At 52.0% G+C, this 10,721-nt stretch overlaps 1 protein-coding gene across 1 annotated transcript; it reads right to left on the reverse strand.

Moving 5' to 3' along the window:
* Positions 1–1,025: 1,025 nt before the first annotated feature.
* LOC133896678 (ABC transporter G family member 1-like) lies at positions 1,026–6,806 on the reverse strand. The gene is made up of 8 exons (XM_062337273.1): positions 6,264–6,806; positions 5,987–6,066; positions 5,365–5,829; positions 2,911–2,997; positions 2,637–2,765; positions 2,283–2,474; positions 2,107–2,193; positions 1,026–2,023 (listed from the first exon to the last, which is right to left on the reverse strand). Exons 1-8 carry the CDS (start codon positions 6,709–6,711, stop codon positions 1,355–1,357), a joined length of 2,157 nt encoding a protein of 718 aa, XP_062193257.1. The 5' UTR covers positions 6,712–6,806; the 3' UTR covers positions 1,026–1,354.
* Between the last annotated feature and the right edge of the window lie 3,915 nt (positions 6,807–10,721).

A 10,721-nucleotide genomic window follows, 5' to 3' on the forward strand; every position in this document is an offset into this window, starting at 1 on the left:
AGTTGGGAAACTTGTCACTGAGAGACCAATACCCATGCTTATATAATATCATGTGAAATATGCACAAAGTGTTACAATCCTTTCCACCGAATATTTCATTTTGGTTGAACCTAATAGAACCAAAATTGATAAAGTGGAACAAGTTGCTTCAGCACCTTATACCTACCACAAGAGCAAGATGAATTTCTATGGAATTTAAACTAATCTAGAAAATTATGTGTAAATTCCCTATATCATGCTCTCCTACATAGTGACATTCCAATTATGAATACACAACTGTGGAAAATAAAGGTTACTCTTAAAAATCAAAATTTTCCTTTGGTACTTACACAAAGGGTATAATTAATCAAAGACAATTTATCTTAAAGATATTGGTAGGTAGCTAGAAGTGTTGGATTTGTCCCAAAGATGAAACTATTATGCACCTCTTTTTTTTATTGTCGTATTGGCCGAAATGCATGGTTTATCGTCCAGGTAGCGTTGAATCTTAACTCATCTTGTAGTGCACCAAACATGTTTGTAAACAATAGAAGGCTAATATAATTTTGGCGGTAGCCACCTTTTATTGGTCATTATGGTTATACAGAAATAATATTATCTTTAACAAGAAAACTTTTCTCCTATATAGGTTATTTATACTTGTACGTGCTAGTTCCATACGTGATCTATTCTGCAATGGTGGGAGTATTGAGAGACAGTAGCAAAGTTGTGCCCACAATTGGACTGGATGGTCAGTGAGCTTTTTACTCGATTTGGATGGCAGTCTAGACTACGGATAGATGCTCTTCCATCATAGGCCTGCACTGGAGTATTACCCTCTCATTAATATGTCAGGCATTTCCGGTTGAGTTTCTTTTTTGTTTCTTGTTTCTTTTTTCATTTTGTTGGTTGTGTGCATCTCAATTATGCCGAGGCCGGAAGTGCATTATTATACGGTATCTCTTTGATGTGACAATAAGAATCAATAAAGCTTCCTTTTTATAAAAAACATATATGCCTCTTTTAAAAAAAAAACATGACTCATATTATTGTCCTCTTGGAAAAAGGGAAAGAAATAGGCATTTATTATTTTCACTTCGCGCTACAAAATGGGAAAAAAAACTCCCATGAGTGATAAGCCCATTTACTACCATACCATACATAAATAAAACCATACCATGCAATTAAGCCTTGCAAGATGCCCCTTGTCAATGGGAATATGACAAGACTGCACACCTGAATACATACATACTACTACTATGCTATCACTAAATATCATATATTTTCAAGAGAAGAAGGAAAAAAAGAGAGATTAGATAGAGGAGGAAGAAGAGCAGCCCTCTACATACTTCCCCTACGTTTGCAACTGCATGGATCATGGACTGCCGGAGCCCTGCATGGCAACGTGCACCGACGGCGCGGTGTTCCTGAACCTGAACCCCTTTACCATGGGCCTCACCATCTCGGTGAGCTTCACGATGGCAAAGAAGAGCGCCCTGTAGAGCACGGCCATCCCACACAGGATGGCGAGGTCGACCCACTTGCTGTACCCCATCTGCACCTGCCAGTAGTCCCTCAGGATTTCGCTGCCGGAGATGGTGGCGGCACCGCCGGCCTGGTTGTTGGGGAAGGTGAGGCCCAGGAATTCGTTCTTGTAGAACCCCTGGTTGGCGTACTTGTGGAAGGAGATGTAGTACATAGGGTACCGCCAGACGGGCTTGGGTAGGTCGTTGGGGAGGCGGAAGAAGCCACCGTTGAGCATCATGACGCCCTGGATGCCGGCTCCGGTGATGATGCCCATGAGGAAGTCGGGGACAGCGCTGGCCACGATCATCATGAGGCCCTCCACGACCATCATTGCCGTGAACAGCACGAGGGCGAAATAGGCGAAGTGGCCGAAGCTGCGCTGGAGGCCGACAAGGTAGTAGGCCATGGCGCCCGGCACGACGGAAATGAGCGCCAAGTACGGCGCTGCCGACACCGTGTTGGCGATCGCGAACGATGCCACCCCGTAGTGCCCGTTAAGCCTCTCCCGTCCAAAGATCTGCATTGCATAGTTAATGACATGATTAGATTAGATGAGCAATTCGATAATCAATGAATAAACGAGCTGAGGCTGAGCCGGACCTTCATGTCCTCGACGAATGACGGGAATCCTCCGATGGCCATGAAGGTGAGGAAAGCGGCGACGAAATTGAGCATGGAACCACGAGCCTGCAGAGTTTTTCAGATGAGCACCGTACATTCATGCACTATATACTATCGGATGCGCGATGAAGAATCATGAATGTAAATAGACGCACAAGGATCGATCCGTAGCTATGCCCGACATTGTAGAAAATGGTGCCGACGCAGAGGCACAACATGATGTAAATGGCGAATCGCAGCCAGTAGTAGCCCAGGTCCCTGTACATGTTCACAAATGACCTCTTGGTGAGCACGAAGGTTTGTGTCACGAAGCTCGGCTGCCATTCCTGCTTCACCACTGCCCCTGCCTGCAAAAAAAAAGAAAAAAAAAAGAAAGATGGACCATATATAAAACTTGTAAATTTTGGCGCTCACACAGTGCAAGAAAATCGGTAAACATGCAGTGCTGGTAGAGTCCGTGCTGAATGTGGTATATTTTCTGAAAGATCACAATGAGATGTATGACTCACAGTTTCGCGTATGTCGGCGATCTGCCGCGTCACTTTCTCCATGTGGACGGAGGATTTGTACGAGCTCACCAGCACGTCGATTGCCTGAGCCGTGGTCATTTTAACCCCGTTGAGGCCTTCTTCGATGTCCTGACGAACACAACGTGTACAAGGGGAAGTGAGGAGTTACGTCGATTCACCAGCGAGCCGCAGCTTTCAGCTACTACTACAGTTTTTAAGGTGACAAAAAGAGTTGAATGAGTATGTAGCTCTCGCTATCTCGTGATGTGCTCACCTTGTCGAAGTCCTTGTTGATGGTCCTTAGGAAGTGGTCGGAAGGGTTCATCAGTGAAGGACAGGGGAACCCGCTCAGAGCGAAGAACTGTGGATAATGTAATGAAATGCAAGCTGAGTAATTTGTACTAATCTGAAAAGGCAAGAATTTCTTCAGAATTACCTTTTTTAAGATAATGAAAATTTAATTCCAGTGCAGCCCGACCAGAACTACTAGGAGTATTCTACTAGCATGATGTTTGTACTACGAGTCCTGGAACTCAAGTCTCAAACCATGGAGCATGTCTGAAATTTAAGATGTATGCTGGTCCATAAAATTGTCCTACTGTCATTTTTTTTTCTTTTTCTTTTTTTTGAAAGTGCTACTGTCATTTTCAGTTATTTTCTGCTGACCGATCTTGTATTTTTCTTTCGTTCTTAGCTCACGACCGCCATGGTCAGTTAGCAAAGACGCGTGTTTTAATTTCTTCCTAATTTCGTTGCACTCCCTGCTCGAAACCGACTGGTCACTTTGACAACGAGAGTAGTTTTTCGTTTCAAAAAAAAAAGACAACGAGAATAGTTTCGCTGAAAAAAATTGACCATGAGAAGGCTAGTATTCAAAGAGTGACCTAATTCTTCCTAATTATTAATTTGCCTTGAGTCACATCGATAATTTGTTGCATCTGGACTTCTCTTGCATAGTTGTTAGACCAACTCCAATACAATAAAGATAGTATCCAGTGCTACAGTACTCCGCAAAGTACGGTAGTACTGGAAAATGCACTCCAGCCGATACCGCACCCAGTGCTACAGGGCTGGCAGTGGGCCCGGAGGCAGGAAAACGCGTGGGTACTGTACCAACACTGTAGCAGTCCTGTACCAACACTGTTCACAGAGGCTGACAGACGGGTCCAAAAAGAGGAGTAGAAGATAGGAAATGGGGTAGCTGCTGGAGATGAAAAAATAAAGGACGCTGTAATAGTGATAGAGGATGCTGTAATAGTATTTTTGAGGATGAAAATTTAAAGTAACTGCTGGAGATAGTCTTAACCTACTACTTCTATATTTAATGCTAGTAACCACTATTTAATGCTAGTAACCACTATCTTTGCAGAGCTATGAGCTATCGATCTGCAACTTGTCCGTATTATTCTCTGAAAATTCTGTGAGAACCGTGGTATCACTGATGCGATGCAGAGCTGAGGCCATCTCCAGCACGGAAGTACAGCCAGCAAACGGCTCCAGCATAAGCCGTATCTCCTGCTATAGGAATGCGGACAGCGGACAGAGCGTGGATACTCTAAATTTGCAACCTCTCTCTTCTTTAATACTGTTTATAAGAATAACTATAGATTTAAAGGAGAAAAAGAATAAAAAATAAAAATAAAGTAACGGTTAAAAATAAAAAAATATTGTAATAATGTTACAAGATACTATAATAATTTTATAAAAATAAATTTTTAGAATATTTATTGAAGATAATATGAAATATGGAGCAGCTCAAGTCAAACCAAATTAAGAAAGTGGCGCAGATGCAGTGAAATCTACTACCTACACGTCATCAATTTGGATATAGATGCTCTGCAATTGTGCCCTGCTGTTGGCATTAATGGTGTATTATTGCTCTTCAGCAAAGCAACTAGCAGGACTGCAAGTTCGCACTGAAGAGCAGCAAGCAGAAGGACTGCATGTTTGCAGGCTTCTGATTTTAAGAGTATCATTAATGGTTATAAATAGTTACTATTTTTTTTTAAATAACATATTTTTTAAAATTTATGTGGGTCTTATTATTTACAATTCTTCATACCTTATAGGGAAAGAAAGTGCTATGATAAATGCTATGATAACTTATAAGTACTAATTTTTTATCTCTTCTCTTAAAAACTAATACTTCTCTCTCGTAATACTTACTCCTCTCTCTTCTCTAAGAGGTATAAAAATTATACTAATCATACTATTAAAAAATGTATTTTGTCAACCAACACATAACAGCTGTCTCCGATTATTAGAGACGTCCTAACCGGTTCCATCACTGTCTTCTGTAGCTCAATAAATTTGAGGTGTACTACATTCTAGCGCCATAATCTTATTTTCAGCTAGCGGAGTTCCTACTTCGATTCTTACCAAATATATATATTCAAAAACTAACGTACACTTGTCATTCTGTTACTGGAAGTGATGAAATATGGGCCAGATATATTGACTTAAAATGGATAATATTAATGAGAGAATAATAATATTTCATGCGATTTTGATGCGATCTTAGCGATTCATTTGAGCCAACGACAGTTCAAACTTGAAAGTGTGAATCCAGCGACCAGGGGTGGAAAGTCCAAACACGTATGTACGTCTTGTCTTTCTAGCCATATCTAATCCACCTCCATTAATAATTTGTTTTTCTCTTGTAAATGAAGAAGTTAATTAGATGGTCAACAACGATTAGCGATGGCAAAGCGCGTTGTGGCGTACGAACCTGGTTGGTGTCGGTGGCGGGGCCGAAGAAGACGGTCTTGCCGTAGGCGAGGAGACAGAGGCCGTGGAAGAGCCCGAACACCTCGGTGCTGGGCTGGTGCACGGCGGCGACGACGGTCATGCCCTCATGGCGCGCGAGCCGCGTGATCCGGCTCACGACGTGGTACGAGGCTGCGCTGTCGAGCCCGCTGGTGGGCTCGTCCAGGAACAGCAGCGCGGGGCGCGTGAGGATCTCCATGCAGATGCTGACACGCCGGCGCTGCCCGCCGCTGATGCCCTTGTGCATCCACCCGCCGATGCGCGTGTCCGCCGCGCCCTCGAGGCCCATCTCGCACAGCGTCTCCTCCGCGCGCTCCCGCTTAGCCGCCGCGGTCATCGCGCTCGGAAGCTGCAACTGCGCCGAGTAGTGCACGGCCTCGCGCACCGTCAGCGTGGTCATCAGCATGTCGTCCTGCGTCACGTACGCCTGCACGTACGTACGACGTAGCGCGAGCATATGGATGTATATCATCAGTCCACGCCCATGCACTACCGATGTACGTGAATATGGGATCGATGTTCCATATATCCATCTTTATTATACTAGCTAGCTAGAAAATTAAACGAGATTTCCCATGACTTACCGATCTTCCATACGTTAGCTTCTGCCTCCGGCCATCGATCAGGATGTCTCCCTTCTGGCTCACGTTCGAACCTAGCCGTCCTGTTACCTCAGAAATGCAACATGCACGGTATTAATAAGAGCCGCAAGTCAAGGAAACTAGAGATCGCATCGATCGCGTGGACATATCGCATATATAATCTTCTGCTTGATTTGTGAAGAAGGTCGTTTGAAATGGAACACATGAGCGTGCAGGACGGTTTCGCAAGATTTACGTGCGTGCGTATATATGTACGTACCTGCTAAGGCATCAAGAAGGGTGGACTTGCCGCAGCCGGACGGGCCCATGATGGCGAGGACCTCGCCGGGGCGTGCGTACCCGTTGAGGCCGCAGAGGATGGACACGCGGCCGCCCTTGCCGCCGCCCGCGGACACCCAGAGGTCCTCCCAGGAGATGACGACGCCCTCGTCGATGCGGCGCAGGGACTTCTCGCGGACGACGACGGCGCTGCCGCCCCCGGTCTCCGCCACGCTGATCTCCAGCGAGGACTGCGGCAGCAGGAACGGCGGGCGCGCGAACGAGCGCCCGCTGCCGAACGGGAACCCGTCGGTGCTGCGCATGGACGCGCCGAGCTCAGAGGCGGCGGCGTCGCCATCATCGTCGGTCCCGCGACCCTGCCGCCGCGGCGGGCTCGGCGTCCACCTCGGCACCGCGGGGATGTGCTGCTGCTGGTGCTCGGACGCCATGCGGAATGAGCGGCGTGTGGGCCGGAACTGGGAAGCCTCGGAGACTGGGAGGGCAGGAGCAGCGGTGGGAGCCAATGCAAGCTGGCTCGTGTTGCGCCTCCTTGTTGTGATGAAGGGTGGCGGCGAGCTTGGGCTGCTTAAATAGAGTCGAGGGGCCGTGCATTGCAAGCGCCGGTGAAATAATGTGGTCGTTGAGCGCAATTAAAAAGTCAATAGTCTAGCTATTAATTCCTCGTATATGACATAGCACCATTTTCATTTGCAATAATGCAAATATCACTGGATGTCTGTACACCATGGGTTGAGTTTTGAGTATGTTTGTACGTATAATCAAACTTGTGATACCTGTCCTGTATCAAGTACGGCAATGGTAGCCGGCCTCCCCATGGGGATCTTATGAACCCTCACCGCTCTGAAAATGAGGCGGCAGTCGCCGCATCCCATATCAAGTACGGCAATGGTAGCCGGCCCTAGGCTAGCATCGCTGCCAGGGGTAGCGGCTGTCGGAGGATTAACTCCAGTCGCAGGGATCCCGAGAGATCCTTTTTTAGAGATTCGGTCGGGGGATGATCCTGAATACGTTCGTCGGAGAAATAAATGGGAATGAATGCAACGGCCGGTGGTGGTGGTGTTGACTTAGTGCAAGAAGAAGTAAATGCACCAGAATTTAGACAGGTTCGGGCCGCACGGGGGCGTAATACCCTACTCCTGTATGGATACTATAACTGTCCCGAGGAAGTCTCTCAAGGATGCTGCTGGTTACAAGAATCTTGATCTATCTAAGAGCCTGGGGCTCCTTGTTCTTCGGCCTGTCTTATGCTGCTCACTTCCCAGCCGTGTTTCTCTTGCACTGTGTTCTTGTCTATTCGTTGCCTCTTCTCTTGTTTTTTCTACCCGTTGCCTCTGTGCCGCCGGCCGCTTTAAGAACCGGCCGGCAGCAACGTACCCCGAACGGGAGGGAGGGGGCACGAGTTCCGAGACACCATAAATGGAAAGGGCGTCATCATTTCCTCGGGGCGAAGTGACCGGTGGTGGAAAATACGGCACGCGCCCAGTCATCCGTCACCATAAATGCCAGGGCAACGGGCGCCGTGGAGAGGGCCCACCGGGCAGCCGCAGAGCGACCCGGCGTGCCCGCCCTGTCTTGTTCCCCTGCCATAGCAGCGCGGCACATGGAACGCCTCGTCCCTTACGACGTTATCCTAAGACGGGCCGGATGGCACGGGACGGGACCCGTGCAATTAATAACCCCACACCTCTCTGCCAGAACGTGGCAGGAACTGACGCTGAGCGCGGCAGGAGAAGTTGGAGGTGACAGGTCACGCACGCTCTTTAAATGCGGCCTCGGGCCTTTGATTGGCTGACACCTCATCGGTGGGCCCCTCAGGGGCCTCCACCAGGGGACTTTCTGGGTCATCGAGGTACCGAGTGCTCGGGGGTACTGTTCACCTCCCCGAGCACTCTCTCCCGAGAACGCCCGTTCTTGTCCTCGGGGGACCGAGTGCTCGGGGGTACTGTTCACCTCCCCGGGCACTCTCTCCTGAGAACACCCTTTCTTGCCCTCGAGAGACCGAGTGCTCGGGGGTACCGTTCACCTCCCCGCGCACTCTCTCCCGGGCACGCTTGTACGGATCCTCGGGGAACCGAGTGCTCGGGGGCTGCTGCACGCAGCCCCGAGCACTCTCTCCCGGAACTTCCTTCGGTGAGTCCTCGGGATACTTGGGTGCCCAGGGGCCACCGCCGGCAGCCCCGGGCATGTTTCTCCTGGTACTTAACTCTCCTGGTCGTCGGGGGACTAGGGTGCTCGGGGGCCACCATATACCTTCCCGAGCACTTTCTTCTCGATACTTAGATTTCGTGAATCATCGGGGAACTGGGGTACTCGGGGGCCACTGACTGTGGCCCCGAGCGCCTTCTCCCGGGACTTGATATTTTCTCATCTTGCAGGAGAGACCCCGCGGAATGGCGCCATGTGGCGGATGGCTGGCCTGGCCTCGGGATTCGGGGACCCCCGGTTCCTGATACACCGACAGTAGCCCCCTGGCCCATTGGTAAGCAATGGCCCAGAGACTGCGGATGGGCCCTTCGTCGCCAACGAGGCCGAGGCCGATACTAACACCACGTGGCGAGCTTCCAGAGGGTGGTCCCGCGGTTCAGGTCTTCCGGACGACCCAATGGGAAACCGAATGGACGCGCGTCCACACAACTCCCGAAGGGTGTGACAACGGGACGGGCGGCGCGTGATGACGGTGCAGGCGGCACGCGCGGCAGCTGCGCAAATCGAGGAAAATACGCCTGGCAACCGCTGACATCGCACGACCCGTGGGAGACTCGCCTGGCGGTTGCGTCGATCGAGGAAACCGTCCCGCCGAGTGTGCTGTGGTAGGAGACGTTTGAATTCCCTAGGGTATAAAAGGAGGAAGGGAGCGAACTGCCCCCCTCTTTACGCCATCTCGTGATCAAGCTCTTGCCCTCTTTGCACTCCTGAGCCCGAGACTCTCCTTAGGCGATCAGAGCACCTTCCCTTCTCCACCGTCCAGATCATCCCCCGCCCTGACGAAATGCCAAGAGCAGGAGGAAGCCGCCGCGACAGGGTTCCCGACAGCATGCTACCGGAGTCCCGCCTGTCGAACGAGGAGGCGGCGGGGAAGATTCGGAAGTTGCTGGTCCCCGAAGGCCAGCAGGGGGCCTTGGTGGTGACGCCGGCGAGCTTCCCGCCGGCGACAAACCGCCCGGGGCGCATCGTCCTCTTCACCTCCTTCGTGGCAGCCGGGCTGGTGCCGCTGTTCTCAACGTTCTTCCTCCAGATCCTCGACACCTACAGGATCCAGTTGGTGCACCTCAGCCCCAACTCCGTCGTCATCCTGGCGGTCTTCGCCAACTTCTGCGAGATGTTCGTGGGGGTGCCGCCGTCGGTGACGCTTTTCCGGCACTTCTTCGCGCTGCGGACAGCCGGGAAGAAGAAGGGCTTCTCCACCGCGGACGTCGCTGGCTGCTGCAGCTTCCGGCTGCGGGACAGCCTGGGGGAGCAATACATTTCTCAGGTGCTGCGAAGCAAGTGGGAGGAATGGTGGCGTGATTGGTTCTACATCGACGTCGACCCCCACGACCGTCTAACCCTGCCGGAGGTGGCGGCGGAGCCCCAGAAGGCGACCTGGAAGGTGCCGCCGCCGATGGACGCGCGACTGGAGTCGGTCCTGGAGCGCATCAGGTTCCTGCGCGACGCCGGGCTCACTTTGGTGATGGTGGTGGCGGACTTCCAGCGCCGTCGCCTGGCGCCCCTGCGGGAGCGGGCCCGGCCTTGCTGGCTTTACACCGGCCCCGGGGACATCACCCGGACCCAGATCGGCGAGGATTGGGACCTGGGCATGTCGGAGTTGAGGGGCATGCTCCGGGTGGTGACCGAGGTGGATGACCTGAGCCGGGGGGAGCTCCCGTGGAAAGAGATGGTGCTCTGCGCCAATCCTGACCGGGTGTCGATTCAGGCGAAGCTGCCGGGGTTCGACGCCCAGGGGTTGGTCGACCGGCCGAGGCGCCGGTGTCCCGAGACCACCGAGACCCCCGGGGTGGACGAGGCGGCCGGCGAGGGGGCCGCAAGCGATCCGGCGCAGACTGGTGGCCTGGGCACCGCGAGCGGCGAGCCGCAGGCCAGCAGTAGGGCTGCTGCGGGCAGCAGCCGCCGCACTGAAGGAGGAGGCACCGCTGGCAGTGGGGCGGCGACGGCGTCGGAGGACCGGGGAAAGCGCCCCCGGCTCTTTATTCCTGTTCCGGAGTCCCCACCGTCGCTGTTGCCAGGCGAGGGGGAAGCCGGGACGGCCAGTCGTCCAGCGCGGGGCCGTCGGCGGGGGCGACATCTGCGGTTCTGGAACCGCACCTTGGTCTGCTTGGGCCCGATTCGGCGCCCGGAGACCACAGGGCGGCCCCGCAGAACCCCCGGTGGAAGAGAAGGAGGGAGGACTCTGGGCCAACGCCATCGAGCCCGGAGTTCAGGATTCCGGCAGCAAGGTGGC

Source organism: Phragmites australis, chromosome 17 (assembly GCF_958298935.1).
Source record: "Phragmites australis chromosome 17, lpPhrAust1.1, whole genome shotgun sequence".
NCBI lineage: Eukaryota > Viridiplantae > Streptophyta > Magnoliopsida > Poales > Poaceae > Phragmites > Phragmites australis.

What these genes read in the sequence shown, in the direction of transcription:
- LOC133896678 (XM_062337273.1), bottom strand. Translation starts at nt 6,711, where the DNA reads ATGGCGTCCGAGCACCAGCAGCAGCACATCCCCGCGGTGCCGAGGTGG. An exon ending in TCAACAAGGACTTCGACAAG is followed by an intron (nt 2,766 to 2,910) that starts GTGAGCACATCA and finishes TGTGTTCGTCAG; the next exon opens with GACATCGAAGAAGGCCTCAA. An exon ending in TCGCCGACATACGCGAAACT is followed by an intron (nt 2,475 to 2,636) that starts GTGAGTCATACA and finishes TTTTTTTTGCAG; the next exon opens with GCAGGGGCAGTGGTGAAGCA.